Raw genomic sequence first — 16,397 nt, forward strand, 5'->3', positions numbered from 1 at the left:
TGTGTTTCATTCAAAGCCCAAATAGGGAGCTCTTGAAGAATTTTGAATAGAGGGAAAAGAGGGCTTGGTCTGCATTTTGAGAATTTCATTTTGGCCAGTTGGGGGAAGGATGGATTGGAGTGGGGAAGGGGCCATGAGGGAGGTGGATGCAGCATTCCAGGCCTGAACCAGAGCAGAGGCCAGACGAGGTGATATCAGGGATGGGTGACCCTTGGAGCACAGTGAAGCTAGACCCATTTGCTCTAACTCCCCTGAGGCTCTGAATCCCAAACCCTCTCTCTGTGGTCCAGACGGGGGGGGGTGGGGGGGGGGGTGGTGGTTCATGAAGGACCGCCAGGTGTACCCACTTTAGAAGCAGGCAAAATAGCCACAGATATTTGATTAGAGATTGATGTCACTGGTTATCTAGGGTGATGGATTCAAAGCCTTCGAGATCAGGGCAGGCCAAGAGTATGGAAAGATGTTTGTCTTTCCTCCAGGGGATGCTTTAGCTCTCCTCCAGGGATGCTTGTATCTAGGTCTTGTCCCAGAGATAAGGGGCATTTACGACACAGAAGAAAAGAATGCCAGTCACACGATTTAGCCTTGAGTCAGATAAGTCATGGCCAACATCAGAAGTGAAATCACCATGTGGGCCAGGTTATTTTCTGTCCTCTCTGTATTAAAATTCTGAGCCTGCCCCAGAGAGCTGAGATTTTAGGAATGGATTCTCTTAGCTGAAGAGGTCTAAGATCGGGGGCAATGTGGGGCAGTGGAAAATTACTCAATTTGGAGGCAGAAGTCTCAGCATCCTTTGCATATACCACTCTCCCCCCAACCTGATCCTCCAGCTTGTCATTGGTTTTCTGAAAATGTGACCCCAGGTACAAACAGGACAGAGAACAATAGTTCTATCACTTCATCCCTTATTTTCTACACACTGCACTTGTGTGGTACCAAATAAAGCATGGGCCATGGAGTCATGAAGACCTGGGTTCTTGTTTTACTTCTGACACTTAATACTTGTGTGACCACATGCAAATAATTCAGCTCCCAGAGCCTCAGTTTCTTCCTCTGCACTCAATGGCCCCCTGAGGTTCCTCTCACCTCTGGGTCTAGATTCCTGTGACCTTGGACAAGTCCTGTCCCTCTTCTTGAGCCTCAGTTTCCCCCTCTGTAACCTAAGGGGGTTTGACTAGATGGCCCCCTGAGGCTCCTTCCAGCTCTGGATCTAGTATCTTCCCTGTGACCTTGGACAAGTCTCTACCCCCTCGCTGGGTCACAGTTTCCCCCTCTGAAACCTAAAGACTTGAAGGCCCTCTCAGGACTCTTCTAGGTTGAGATCAGAGACCCTATGATTTAGACTTAGAGTTAGTTGCTTCTCTCTCTGTAAAATGACAGCAATTGTGCTCCCACTACCTATCTCATTGTGACAAGGAAAGCATCTTTGGAGACTCATGAGTTACTATGATTATACCACTCCCTCTTCTCCATGGGCCCAGAGCTCTGTCCAGTCTCCTGCCTCCAGCTCCACCACCATCTCTCTTCTGAACACATTCCATTAGGAAGAAGCAGTAGAGGAGGAAAGCTGAGCTCTCCAAGGGCTGCAACCTCCCAGGAACTCTCTGCTCACCCTCCTCCCCTCACTGGTACCAGCTGCCCACTTCCTCTCTCATGCTCCATAGAAACACCCATGAAATGAAGTTTGCCTCCTCTTGACTGGGAGCACTGTGTCCCAACATAGCCATCTAAGGAAAGGAACAAATTCTTCCAAGGGGTCCACAGCTTTGGGATGTAAAGTTACAAAGGCCAAATTCCCCAGGACCCAAGATAGGGTCAGAGCATGCTGCCAGGAGATGACCCCATTACCTTTACATAGGTGGTCCAGGCCCCCGGACCGCTACTCTCTGGTGCTGGGAGACTCCCTTGATGTAGAAGAAGAGGAGTTACAGGGGGAGGGGAACCGAGGGGTGGGTGAGTCACAGAACCATGGGATGTTAGAGCCAGAAGAGACCTCAGAAGCCTCTGAGGCCAAACCCTTCCCCCATTTTACAGAGGAGGAAACTGAGACCCAGGTAGGGGACTTGCCCAGTGCCACACATTGGAGGCTTTTGAGTGCAGTGTTCTCTCTACCCTGCTCCCCAAGTCTGGGCCTTCCTTTTCCTCACCAGCTTCCAGAATTTTGAGGTTTGGAACTCAAGACTTTCCATCTCTTTCTTAGAACTCCTAGGCTAGATACCTGTACCTTTGGGCAATGAAAGCACTACCCCCACCCCTGTGGCCCTGCTTTGTCTGACTCTTCATGAGCTGTGAAAAAACAATTGCTGAAGCCCCAGGCTTTCAGAAGCAATGGAATAACTCATATTTAGAGACCATTTTAATCAACTGGGAGGCACTTTCAAAATTATACGGTCATAGGATCATAGATAGCAAGCCAGAAGGACCTCAGAGGTCAACTCCCCTACAGACTCAAAGAGGAAAAGTGACTGGCCCAAGGTCACACACAGGAGGCAAAGAAGGAAGCAAGCATTTATTAAGCACCTACTAGGTGCCAGGCATGGTGTTAAGCAGCTTATTTGATCCTCACAATAACCCTGCCAGGTAGGTGTTATTATTGTACCCATTTTATTGCTGAGGAAACTGAGGCAGATAGAGAAATCTCTGTGACTTGCTCAGCTGGGAAGTGTCTAAGGTCAGATTTAACAGGTCTTCCTGACTGCAGGCCCAGCACTCTAGAATCCTAGAACCAGAACTAGAAGGGACCTCATTTTACAATCAATTTGACTCAGATCATACATAGGACCAATCAATTAATAAACACTGGACTAAGCACTGGAGATACAAAAAGAGGTAAAAGACAATCCCTGTCCTCAAAGAGTTTACAATCTAATGGATCTAGAACTTATGATGACCTCAAAGGTCACCTAGTCTAACCCTCTTGTTTTGAAAAAGGAGAAAACTGAGGCCTACCTAAAGAGGTGAAAGGAAAGGTCACACAGCTAGTAAGTGGCAGTCCTGGGATTCATACCCAGGGCCTCTGACTCCAAACCTTTTCATTTTACAAAGTCCCAGAGAGAAGAAGGGACTTATCTTGCCATTCCGAGTCTCCCGACTCTGCCCACCAAGTCATACTGACTCCTCCTTTCCCTTCATTGTTCACCACTGAACAATGGAATTGAGGAGAGAGATTAGGGCTGGATATGGGGATCTGGGAATTATTTATATAGAGATGATTATTGAACCCAGGGGAACAAATGAGATTCTGATAGATTATTCTGGCTCCATGTCCTGTCTCTGAGGTCATTATCTATATACCCATCCTTGCCTTCTGCTTCTTTCTAAGATCCAGTTGAGTTGTGGAGTTCCCTATGCATCCACACCAGGCTCTTCTGACAAAGCACATTCTCTTTCCTTGATCTTCAACATCTTATCCCTAAGGGATGCCCATCCTTCCTGGATGACTTTCCCCTGGCAAGTGATCCACAGATCCTCCTATCTGATCCTCCTATCCTTCCCTTGAACCCTTTGAAATCTGAGAATTCTCAAGAGAAGCTAGGTTGTCATTGGTGCTTGTCCCTGGTCCTCAGTTTCCCAGTTTCCTTCCCTCAGGCTTTGCCTGGATTCCTGGCTGAAAAGATATGGTGGTCAGGCAAAAGCCAAAGCAGCCAAGCAGCCACAGTGGAGATGAGCAGACCACCAGGAATCAGTCATGGACAGAGAGAGTTCAGTTCTCTGGCCACTGTCTTTGAGCAGAGAGTGAGGGAATCAGCCCCGCTTCTTATAAGAACATGCAATGTCAAGCTGGTCAGAATCTTAGCATCATCTCACTCAACCTCCTTATTTACAGAGGAGGAGCTGAGGACCAGCTCACAAGGGACCTGCCCAAATTCACACAGCCAGGAAGTGGGCTGCAGGGCCAGGATTCACATATCTAAACACCTGTTTAGATAGAAGGGAAACTGACACAGACATGGACCATAACTTATGCAGGATCACACCACAAAAATGACAGAGCCAGCCCAGGGCTCTGGGTTCCCACCTCTAAATCGTTCACACTTTGCCGCCTTGGGAGCCTTGTACAGGATGCATAGTAACAGGTTCATGGCAAAGCAGATCTAGAAATATTTGTCTTTCACCTACCATCTTGGCTTCAAACTCTCATTCAAGTTTGGGAAAGTGCTCTCTACCCCCCAGAAAAAACCAAGAGAAAAAGGCAGCTGTTTACTAGTCCCATTATCTGGTAAATACTGGACAGTTAGCTGGATTGCTTCCAGTAACGAGCCCCCCTCAACAGGCCAGCAGCATGGCCATGCTCAAAAATAGTCCCAGAATGTCCCTGGGGAAGTCATGCTTTGCCTAAGTGGTCCAGAGTATCTCAGATAAAGAAAATATTGCTCTAGTTCAGTTGTTTTGGAAGGTAGAGAATCCTCGGAATCCAATTTCAGCATGGGAACAACCTTGAAACAGATAAACTGAGAAAGAGATATGAGAGACCATCTTATCCAATCCTTTCATTTTCCAAAGGCGGAAACTGAGGCCTAATGGGGGCAGGTGATTTGCCTGAGGTCGCACAGACATTAAAGAGACCTCCAGACTCCTAAATCCCAGATACTGTGCCATGATTTTTTTCCAGCTTGTTATCTGTCTGGATTGTTAACAATCATCCAAGTTCTGGCCCTGGACCAAAGTCTCTTGGCTCTCAGACTGACTGGGATACAAGTCACCTCCTTCAGAAGTATTCCCATTCCTAAAGGCTGCCCTCCCCCATCAGCAGCCCACTTCTGCCTGGAGTCTCCCAACATTTCTTGGGAATCCCCCTACAGTCGGGAAATTTCTGAAACCTGAAATGCTTGTCTCCCACAGGTGCTTCACCCTACCCAGGGATTCAAATAGATGAGGATTTTTGCCTCCGACTCAAGGAAGGCAGACGGATGAAATCCCCTGAGTATTCGACTCCAGAAATGTAAGTTCTCCTCTAGGTCAAGGGTCCCAGGGTTGATCATTGCTAGGATCAAGAGAGCCTCAAATGCCCATTTGGGGAAGACCCAAGCATAGACTGATTCAAAGACTAGAGTGCCAGATAGAGGAGAGATCTTCGACTTCTCATCTGGAAGATAAGGGAGTTTGACTTGATCCTAATTTCTGAGCCCCAGAGAGGGCAAGGTGACTTATTCACAGAGCTTCTGGTCCCAGCTCTGAAGCCGACTCCCTACCTACTGCTTGTTCTAAGTCTTTTAAATTAGGTGTCTCATTCAGAGAAAGTGGAGTATTAATGATAATATAGTATAGTCAGAACCTGTTGATAAGCAAAAACACAGAAGTGATTATGCAGTGTGAAGAGACCTATAAATAGCTGTCCAAACTTCCATTTGGCATTTCCCCATTCAAGTGGAGGGGAGAGTAGAAAGGGCACTGAATTGGGAGTCTAAGAATCAATTAGAAGTCAATCAAGAAACATTTACTCAGCAAAAGGCACTGTACAAAGTGCCGGGGCTACAAAAAGAGGCAAAGACAGTAGTCCAATACCTGCCCTCAAGGAGCTCACAGTCTACTGAAGGAGGAAACAAGCAAACAAGTATGCACAAACAAGATCTATACAGGATAAACAGGAAATGATGAGCAGAGGGAAGGCACTGGAATGAAGGGGCTGGAGCCTCAGTGACTCTCAGTTTCCTCCTCTGCAAATGAGAGTATTAAGCTAGATAACCTCTGAGTTCCCCTTCCTGCTCTGACATTCTCTGTTCTAAAGCCCCTCCCAGCTCTAATGTTCCATGTTCTAATGCCCCAATCACCTCTGACTTTATGAGCTCTAAGGCCTCTCCCTGTTCTTATGTGGTCCTTTCTAAGGGTCTTTGACATGTGACTAAGCCTCAGACTTGATGCTTTGGTTCCCAGAGCTGCCTGGGAGCTGGTGGTTTTCAGGGTGAGAGACAGTAGGAAAATAGAAAGCAAACCACCAGGAGGTTATCTGATGTGACCATCTTGGTGTTCCTCCCCAACCTGTAGCTATGAGACCATGCTTGATTGCTGGAATGGTGTGTGCACAGAGAGACCCACCTTCACTGAGCTGGTTGAGCGCCTTGGGGACCTCCTGCAGGCTAGTGTTCAGCAGGTATGTATATATAGCTCGCCCTCCTGTTCCACTTCCACTATTCAGGGGAGAAGCCAATCTGGGATCCAGGTGGAAGGAGGTGGGTGGGGTGGGAGGCCTAGGAGTCAGGTGCAGGGGAGCAGGGATTCCATTTAAAAAATAAGATTCACCTACCCAGGCCAGACAAAACATACTGGAGGCGAATTAGGGAGACTTCACAACCCCACACCCTGGAGTAACAATGGCCCTTTATCTCTGCCTCCCTCTCTTTAATTAGCTTCCCATGCTGGCATCCCTGTGGCCCTGGATATGCTCAAGTCAAGCCCAATGTCTTCCCCCACCGTCTCCTACAACCACCTCCCAACTGAAGTGTGTTGCCATAACATTTAAGAGAAAGAACTCAGGCTCCTTCTAATGACTGAACCTTGAACTGAGTTGGCACCATGAACCTCTTATTGTATCAACTCAGTTTCCATGTATACTCTTACACACACACACACACACACACACACACACACACTCACACCAGAGAGAGAGACAGAGATGGACAGAGGGAGACAGAGAGAAAGAGAGACAGAGAGAGAACCAGATTGGAGGGGAGAGGTTTAATTTGCTGGGAAAGTAGGGTGAGGGTCCTGAATTTGCCTGCTCCATCAAGCAAAAGCAGAGGAATGGTAAAGGAAGAAGACGGGAGTGTCCCAGACAGACAAATATCAGAGTGGAGAAGATGAAGAAATGGTGTGAAAGGCCATAGTTCTTCCCTTTTGTAAACACTTTCAGCCACAGGCCAATCATCCTACCAGATTCCCATCCTACTCAGTTCCAGCCCCCAATAGGTGCTGAATTCTGGGACAGTTACAATGCAGGCTATTGTGACCAGGTGGTAGAGAGTGAAGGGGTTAATGCTGCAGATAGTACTAAGTCAGTGCTGTCCTCATTCCAACTGAGTGGGGCTGTAAGCAATGAATGGGCTTCATTCACTAGCTGTGGGGCTCACCAGTTGTGCAGCCATCACCCCGAGCTGTTGTCCCCTCTTCCTTGCCTCTCCCTCCATCTTGTATTCCATGATTGCTTCTGTTTGAAGCCCTAGCTGCCCCTCCCAGGGGATTATGGATCCCTATATGGAAACTTGTGCTCCATTGCACATGCCCAGCCTCATAGGGGAGAACTTGTATCTCCCTCCCTCCCTCCCTCCTCTCACCTCAACGTGGTGCCATCAGATCTATCCTTATAATCATTGCTATGGATTTAGAGTCAGGAAAAACAGGTTCAGATCCTGCTTCTATTGCTTTCTAGCTATGACCCTGGCCTAATCAGCTGATTTCTCTGAGCTGTAGTCTGCTCATCTGTAAAAATGAGGGTAATGATTTTTCTACTGTCAACTTCAGGGAGAGGAACCAGCATGGTGTAGGGGAAAGAGAAACCACCTGGGAGGCAGTGGCCTGGAAGTGGCAGCCCAGTCCCACCCTACCACCCCCTGTTCCATGTGACTGGGAGCAAGTCCCTTCATCTCGATGGGCCTCCATGAAATGAAAGGCTTGGGCTAGCTGGCCTCTGAGGGGCTTCTAGCCTCAGATCTAGGCCCCAAGGATCCTGTGTGTGACCAGTGGGGCTCAGTAAAATGAAGGGGATTGGGCAGGCTGACTTCCAAGGTCTCTTCTATTAGAGATGGTATACCTTGAGGTATGGTCACCATCTTTTTCCTGACAAAGATTCTTCATAGCTATTTTCCCATCTAGGCCCAGACAGTTTGTAATCCTGCTCAACCATGCAAGCATTGCCTGCCCTTACCAAATCCAAACCAAGGACCACACCCTACACACACACACACACACACACACACACACACACACACACACACACACACACACACATTCACACACTCTCTCTCCCTCCCCCCTCTCTCTCCTCTGTCTGTCTCTGTCTCCTCTCCTTTCCTCCCTCCCTCCCCCCCCCCCTCTCCCTCTCTCTCCCTTTCTCTCTCCTTGGTCTGTCTCCATCTCTTTCGCCCTCTCTGTCTGTCTGTCTCTGTCTGTCTCTCTCCAGAAATGGGAGTGACTGATGGAATGACTGGGAGGGACTTTAGAATATAGAAAATGGAGAGTGTGAACGGGCCCTCTAGGATCCGTCCTGGCTCTGACATTCCAACTTCAATATTTGATGTTCTTTCCTGTCCCATAGGCTCTGCTAGTCTATGTTGTATTTGCTAACAGGTCATTTAGTTCAGCAGCATTATTGTGTAAATAAGGATATTGAAGACCAGTGAGGGGCTGGTTAGTAGCAGGCCCAGGGCCCAGACTCGAGTGTTTTGGTTCCATCCCTCCCAGACCATTGCAGGTCAGTCTCTGAGCCGCCAAAACCCTTGTCAGAGAGGTTGGAGAATCTCATCTAGGCCCGAGGTCTCCTACTGGCTAGGTATGGGCCTGTAGCACCACATCTCCAATGTAGCCCAGGGAGGGAAGCCAGAGGGAGGGACATGCAGTACTGGCATTGAATCTGTGTCTCTTTTGCCTATATAGGAAGGCAAAGACTACATCCCCCTCAACATGTTTGACAAAAAGTTCAACTTCAAGACCAGCTCAATGAATGACTATCTGATCAATGGCCCTACCCTCCGGAGCATCAAGGAAGACAGGTGAGCAAGATGCTGTTACTGTGACCATTACTGTCCCTTGAGACTGAAGTCTGGAGACTAAAAGTCTAGGAGACTTTTAGGGGTTACTCTGGTTGCCACAGGAAGAGGTAGAAAAATTGGAGCGGGTGGAGGGGAGGAAGGCAACTCATAGACTTACTGCTAGAAAGGCCTCACAAGCATGCCGAGAGACGTGGAAAGAGTCCAACAATCTGAACACAAACTACTCTCTTCTTGTGACAACTTTCTTGCTCTGTTACTCAGTTTCTCCTTCTGTAAAATAAAGAGTTTGGACTTGATCTCTGAAGCTCCTTTCAATTATCACTATGGTCCCTTCTGGCTCAAATATTTTATGGTCTAAGAATTTAGAATCCATTTAGCCCAACTGCCTCATTTTACAGGTAAGGAAACTGAGACAGAGAGGGAAGTAAGTGACAGAGATAAAGCTATAAACCTTAATCACCTTGTTCCCATTCTCATTAAATTCATCTCAGCAAGTTTTGACTGAATTCCTACCATATTCACTACCCTGTGAGAAGTACCAGGAAAGGGGATACAAGAGTATAAGACCATTCTAGGCATTCACTCCCCAGCTCATAGACTGGATTTAGAGCTGGACAGGACTGAGCTCATCTGGTCTTACTGCTTCATTTTACAGAGGAATTAACTGAGGCTAAGGAGGAGAAATGATTCACTTGGGTGTTAGGGGTGAGGCCAGGATTTTAAGCAAGGTTCTCCAACTCCAAACCCACTCATCTTTCCACGTTCCATGAGACCATCTAAGCATTGAACCACAGAAGGCCTTATATGGCCTCGAGGTATTTCTAGGAGGGAGAGATTGTTGTGGGTTGGAAGGACGAAGGAGAACTTTCTGGAGATGAGGCTCAAGCTAGATCTGGAAGGACAGAAGAGTTTACATTGGAATCCATAAGAATAAAAAACCAAGGCCTTGAGAAGGAGTGGTATATATGATTGTTTGAGCTTGGCAGCGTGTAACTGGAGTCAGAACTGGCAGGGATCTTAGGGACCATCAGGTTCAACCCCTTCAATCTAAAGAGGAAGAAAATGAGACCCACAGAAGTTAAAAGACTTGCCCAAGGCCTCACACACATCAGAGGTAAGGTTGAATTCACTTCATTGAATTTGCCACTGATTTGGGAGCCAGTACTCTTCCTAGCATACCCCACTTCCTCCATGACAACTGTCTTCTAATTGTTGAAGGACCATCCTCTAGAAGAGAGATTAGGCATTGCACTTAGACTCAAAGGAGAGAAGAAATGGAACGACAATTGGTTGCTGTCCTTTGTTGTCAAAGAGGACCAAAGTGACATCACTATGTCAGGGCCAAGGCATAGTGTATCCAACTGGGCCTGATCAGACCAATATGAGCTTGGAAGGCTCTACCACAGGTTGGGCACAAATAGTCCATGGGAATACTTGGGGTGGATTTTCTAAATTTTCACGTTGGGATTGACATAAAGAAAAAGTGAATTTTCAATCAAAGAAGCTGGTAGCAAACTAGGCCACTTTGGGAGGTGGTAGGTTCCCTTCCCATCACTGGGAGGGCTTCATGCCTACCAAGAGGTCACAGAAATTTCATTTCTTATAGGAGGCATGTTCAGGCATGGTTTCTTTATGGAAGTCCTCTTGGGGCATTCTGGGTATGTGTATTCCACACACATTATACCAGTGCCAGGGAGAAAGAAAGCCCTCCCCTTAGGCTGGGGGAGAGAACTCCCCACTGTGGGGAGGCTCTGTTGATGACCCCTTTCTTCTCCCATCTGAGTCCCCAGGCTACTTCTCTCCTCCCCACATCTCCCCATTGCTCCCACGTAGTACATTGTACATAGTACATAATAGTACATGCTAAACAGACCTCATTATCTTCCTGTGTCCTTCTTTCTTCCTCCCAGTTTCTGTCATCCTCTTCACAATGCCCAATCCTGTTTTGGCTGGGATAAAGGAGGGAGAGGGAAGGCTCAATCCCTTGCCAAATCATCTCCATTCTACTCTGCAACATCTCTCCCCAAGTAGAGGGCCATCACCTCAATGCAGGCCCTTGGCCTCTCTCAGCTGAACTATTACAAAGCCTAACTGTTCCCCTGCTTCCAGCCTTTTCCCCGTTCTCTCCAATTCTGCCTTCCATATCACTGTCCAGTCAATATTCCTAATGCATGTGCAGTTACACTTTTCTCAAGAGCCTTCAGTGGCTCCCCACTCCCTAGTAAAAAAAGGTATTGACATTCAAGGCCCTCTAAAATCTTTCTCTCCTTGTCTTACCCCACTTACCTTCACATATTCTGTCTGTCCATACAAGAGAGATTACTTTCCTTCTCTCATTCCCATCCTGCCCTCTCCTGACCTCAGTGGGCCAAGAGTTTGAGGTGGTGGAGAAGGAGTCCGTTCCAGACACGATGAATGGAATACAAACACAGATTGCCACCTCAGAGCCGAATGGGCCAACTTGACACAGGAAAATTATGTCCACAGACATGCTAAGGCAGCTCAGCATTATATCCTTTTATCCCCAGGTTCTTTAGCGCATAGTAGGTGCTTGCATGTAGTAGGTACTTGATAAACACGTTTTGGATGGTTTGACAGAATCTCAGCAATGATCCTCGGCAAGCCACCCTATTTGTCATGGTCCAATGCAGTGTACCCCACTGCCTCTCCAAAACATGATCCACTGTTGCTATCTTCGGATGATGTAATTGGTATATTGACAATCCAGGTGTCCTGGGTCCAAGTCAGACTCCATCAGGAGTCTTGTATTCAGTTTGGGGCACACCCCTTTAAGAAGATGGAAAGTGTCCAGAAAAGAGCAGGGAGAAAAGTGAAGGGCCCTAAGTCCGTACCATCTGAAGCCTGGTTGAAAGAACTAGGGATGTTTAGCCGGGACAAGAGAAAACACAGCATGATAGCTGGGTTTAAGTTGGAGGAAGGATTGACTTTGTTCTGTTTGGTTCCAGAAGGCAGACTCAGGAGCAGGGGGCAGAAGGTGCAGAGGTCAGTTTAGGCTCAATGCTAGGGAAGATTCTCCAACAATTTGATGCGTTACTTGGTGGAATGAGGTCATAAGTTGCCTGTCCTTAGAGGTCTTCAAACAGAAGTTGGGTGACTACTTCTGGGGGAAGGTAGAGGGGGATTTCTTTCAGGTATGGATAGGACCAGATGGTCACAGGAGTGTCTTCTACTCTCACATTCTTATGGTTCAGACCGATACCGCTTTCACACACAAGGATCAGCAGAGGTATCAATGAATGGGGCTTGGGTTCAGGCACCGGTTCTCTCTAGGATATCCACAAGGACTGGGAGTAGAATCCAAAGACAAGACCTGAGGGTTGAGCATTACTCACGTTACTATGGACCTATTCAGAGACTTCTGGAGAAATGACAGATGGACTGAATTCTCCCTCTCTCCCACAGCAGCAATGGCATTAAGTTGCGTCCCCTGAGCAGCAAGACTTCCAGTGAGGTCCTTGTGGAGCCCAAGAAGACCAGGCTTGAAGTAAGCATTTCCTCCTCTCTCCATTTGGCGCGACACCTAAGAATTTCCAAGACTTGTGAAAAAAGGAGGGAGCTTGAGTTTCAGGGCCCTACAAGAGCCCTGTGAGGGAAGGGAAAGAGATAGAGCAGGAACAGGGGAGATACGGGAGGCAGGGCCTTGAGCAGGAAGCTAATCCTAATTTTTTAAAAAGCCGCACATTTCTATAGTGCTTTAAGTCTGCCAGGCCCTGTACAAATGTGATCTCATTTGATCCTTATAGCAGGGAGGCCTGTGTCGTTATGACTCTCATTTTACAGTTAAGGAAACTGGGGTAAACAGGGTTAAGTTATTTGCCCAAGGTTACACAGCCAGTAAGGGTCTGAGGCTGGATTTGAACTCAAATCTTCCTGACTCCAGGTCTAGTATTCTATCCACTTTGCCATTTTATATTTCACTGCCTTTGGCCAGGTTTGACATTGCCATTGTATAATCAGGAGAATAACCAGTTTATGTACATGCATACATGTGTCTATGCACATGTACACATTAATATATGTGCACACATATACATACATAAATACATACATGTATATATCTACCTACCTACACATATATATGGTCTGACTCTACACACTTGCACAATACATATATACATGCACATGATCTCACTACTACAAAGACAGCAAAAATACATACATATACAGACATATTCATGTTCTGACTATACATATATATGTACATATATACATATGTGTATACATACACCCATATTATCATGAACTGGATCCAAATCCAAGTTCCATTATATGTGCAACATTCTTTTCTTAGAGTCAGTTTCCTCCTCCACAAAATAGATGGTTTGAACTCTCTTTGGCTGTAAGTTGTCAAGCAGGTGGCTATTAGCATTGGTAGAGGGAATTTTCTCACTAGGAGTTCCCTATACCAATGTCATCCTAAATCTAGTCCCTCCCAAAATGAAGATTCCCTTCTAGTCTAAACCTTATAAAATCTCCAAAGTTTCTCATTGCAGACTGCTGCTGTTCTCACACATAGGCACCCAGTAGGGGCAGGCACACAGTGGGGGTCTGCACCCTCATCACCTCCTGATCTGCTCTCTCCTAGATGAAAGTGATTTAAAAAAAGAAAAGAGTGATTAAAAGTCAAAGAATGCCAATTACCTTCCGGGGGGTTCTAATCAACTCAGATATATTGGTTTCCACTTTGAACCCCTAAGTCTGAAATTCACTCTGCCTTGGTGCCCACCATTTACATTTTTCTTAAGCATCCAGTCCAGCTCATCTTTTCTTGTGGCTATAGCCACTGAGGTCTCAAGGAGAAATGACTTGCCCAAGTTCACACAGGTAGTGAGAAGGGCTGGGATGCAATCTCAGCGCTTCTAATTCCAAATCCCAGGCTCCTTCTGCTCCCCCACTCAGCATGGGTGTCATACAAGGTAATAATGGATCTTAGCATTTGATAGGACCACTGAGAGTGTTTAGGTCAGGGGTGGGGAACCTGTAGCCTCAAGGCTACATGTGACCTTCTAGGTCCTCGGGTGTGACCTTTTGACCAAGTCCGTTTGACAGAACAAATACTTTTCTTAAGGGAATTTGTTCTGTGAGTTTGGATTCTGTCAAAGGAAGGCTCTTAAGGACCTAGAGGGCCACATGTGACCTCGAGGTCACAGGTTCCCCACCCCTGGTTTAGCTCATCAATGGTGAGGCTGTCCTAAGCTGTAGGCTACTTTCAGATACAGGGTCCACATAGTCTGAGTTTTCTGGGACAGCTCAGGTGGACTTTGAACAATGCTCTATTTAACAACATAACAATGGTTAAGATTGTTCCTGTCAGACTACATCTATCTTGACTTTGAATACAGATGTTGTGGCTCTAAACAATAAGGGGACTTCAAATATGTAGCTTACCTCAAAAACTAGAAAGAATCTGATGTCATCTTGTCCAGCTTCTTCATTCTACAGATGGGGAAACTGAGATTGAGGGAGCTGAAGCAGTAGTGAGTACCAGAGATGAGATCAAATCCAAGTTCCAGAAGGAGCAAGCTGTTTCTACTATCCCATACAGAAAGATATAGTGACAAGATTGCTGGATTTTGGAAGTCAGAAGGCCTGGGTTTGAACACTGGCTAGGATAGAAATCATTTTCCCCTTTCTGGGCCTCAGTTTCCTCATTTACAAAATGGGAGTGCTGATCTAAATAATTCTTCAAGGATGGATCCTTCCAGTCCTGACATGCCATGGCCCTGCTAGCTCTGGACCTTCTGACCCAATGTATGGCTGGATGATAGATTGGACCAGATCTCAGGAATCCTAGATTTCAAGTTGAAGGGCTCTCAACTCTCCTTCAAAGTCAATTATTGCAGGGACTTGCTCTTTTGCGAAGTCTTCCCCCAACCCCACCCACCTACCCACCCTCCTCTACCACCACCACCTCGAGCCCATCTCAGAGCAAAGCCTCAATCAATTTTACAGATGAGAAAACTGAGGCTCACAAATCTCTAGTAAAGGCAGAGATTACAACCCAAGATTTCTGACTCCAAGTATCCAGTGGAGAGGCCAAACCAAGTCAGGGCTCAGATTAAGTATCTCTTAAGTTGGCTTATCACCCTCTGACTGATGTGCCAGGTGGATACGAATTTATGTAGTAGGAGTATGTGTGGGAGGAAGCAGGATAAAATTGTGAGTCATTCCTCTGTAGTTCCCCTCATCCCCTCACTGTGATAAGTAAAGAATTGGGCCCAGAGAAGTCGAACAATTTGCCAAGGGTCACACAGCTAGCTGCGATCTTTTTTGGGATGACAGGTCACCTAGGCCTACTTGATGACCAGTGGGACCTCAAAGAGAAGGGAGTGTGATAGAGCATGAAGAACATTGTTCATGGATGGGACCTGACAGATAGCTGTCCATTTCCTCATCTTTAGAATGGGAACAATTATGTTTGATTTACCTGCCTCACAGTGCCTTGATGAGCAGCTAGTGAGAATGTGTAGAAGACCTTTCTAATCTTCCAGCCTTGGACATTACAGCCACACCCCTCTTCCTTCTTTTGCCCAGGAGAACAAGTTGGAGAGCAGGCTATTGCTGCCTTCAGTGAAGCGCCTGGAGACTCGATCCTGGCCCTATGGACTCATGGCATTTGCGTAAGTATATATATCCCTGGCTGATCCGTCCTGTTGGCTATTGCCGATGAGAACTGGGGAGACAAGAGACCAAGGAGCATCATAAATGCTCCCCAAGTTCAGGGGTCCCCCAAGACTCCTGCCTAGGCCCTTTTCTCTTTCCTTTTATGCTCTCTGGCTTGGTGACCTCATTGGTTCAATGATCATGTCTGCTCAGATGACTCCTGGCTCTAGTGATCCAACTAGATCCAGCCCTAGTCCCTCTCTTCAAGCATCATCTGCCTCCTTGCCTATTCCACCTGAACGTCCCATAGGACATGTCTCAAATATCACGTGGCCCAAATAGAACTCATCTCTGACCCCGCCCCTCCTGCTAACTCTTCTGTCTCCATCGAGGGCAGTTGCCTAGATTCACAGCCCTGAGTCATCAGCTTTCCCTCTCTTTCACCCCCAGAATTCAGTCAGTGGCTTAGTATGACCAGTTCCAGATACCCAACAAATCATATCCATCCCCTTCTTCACCCCGAGTTGATTTCCCTGCCTCCATTGTGGCATCCCAATCTCTCCCCAGTTGCCCTTTCTAAAACCCAAGTCTGACTGCCCCCTCTGCCATTGCAAGCCTCTCTCTTCATACTTTCACTTATTACATATTTAGTTCCTTCACACATTCTATACTTGTGTCAAACCAAGCTACTCACTGTTCCCCAAACTCAGTGTTCTATTTCTCACCTCTGTTTCTTTGCAGAGGGGGTCCAACTTGCCTGGCATACTTTCCCTCCTCACATCTACCTTTTAAGCTTCCTTTGAGGCCCCACTCAAGCACCATGTCCCCTGGGAAGTGTTCCCTTACCCTCCGTCTCTAAGTGCCCTCCCCCTCTGCATATTGTCTGTCTCCACTTGGATGGCCAAGTTACAGCCTCCTAGAAGCTTCTTTCCTCCTTATGTTCTTGGTTTGGGCTTGTGGTGGTGGATCCCCGGCATCTAGCACAATGCTGGGCGCTTTTTTTACTAAGCCTTTGGCTTGCTCAGTGCAGTAACTCCCAGTGGGAAAGCTCCCCCTATCAAGGCAGAT

At 47.0% G+C, this 16,397-nt stretch overlaps 1 protein-coding gene across 1 annotated transcript in view; it reads left to right on the plus strand.

Moving 5' to 3' along the window:
- Nucleotides 1–16,397, plus strand: part of LOC140515696 (vascular endothelial growth factor receptor kdr-like) — a 193,888-nt gene that overhangs the window by 170,379 nt on the left and 7,112 nt on the right. The window contains exons 25-29 of the mRNA XM_072626531.1: nucleotides 4,843–4,942; nucleotides 5,986–6,091; nucleotides 8,590–8,705; nucleotides 12,132–12,210; nucleotides 15,261–15,346. Of these exons, the coding sequence (XP_072482632.1) occupies nucleotides 4,843–4,942; nucleotides 5,986–6,091; nucleotides 8,590–8,705; nucleotides 12,132–12,210; nucleotides 15,261–15,346 (487 nt within the window). The remainder of the gene's footprint in view (nucleotides 1–4,842; nucleotides 4,943–5,985; nucleotides 6,092–8,589; nucleotides 8,706–12,131; nucleotides 12,211–15,260; nucleotides 15,347–16,397) is intronic.

The sequence above is a fragment of the Notamacropus eugenii genome, chromosome X (assembly GCF_028372415.1).
Source record: "Notamacropus eugenii isolate mMacEug1 chromosome X, mMacEug1.pri_v2, whole genome shotgun sequence".
NCBI lineage: Eukaryota > Metazoa > Chordata > Mammalia > Diprotodontia > Macropodidae > Notamacropus > Notamacropus eugenii.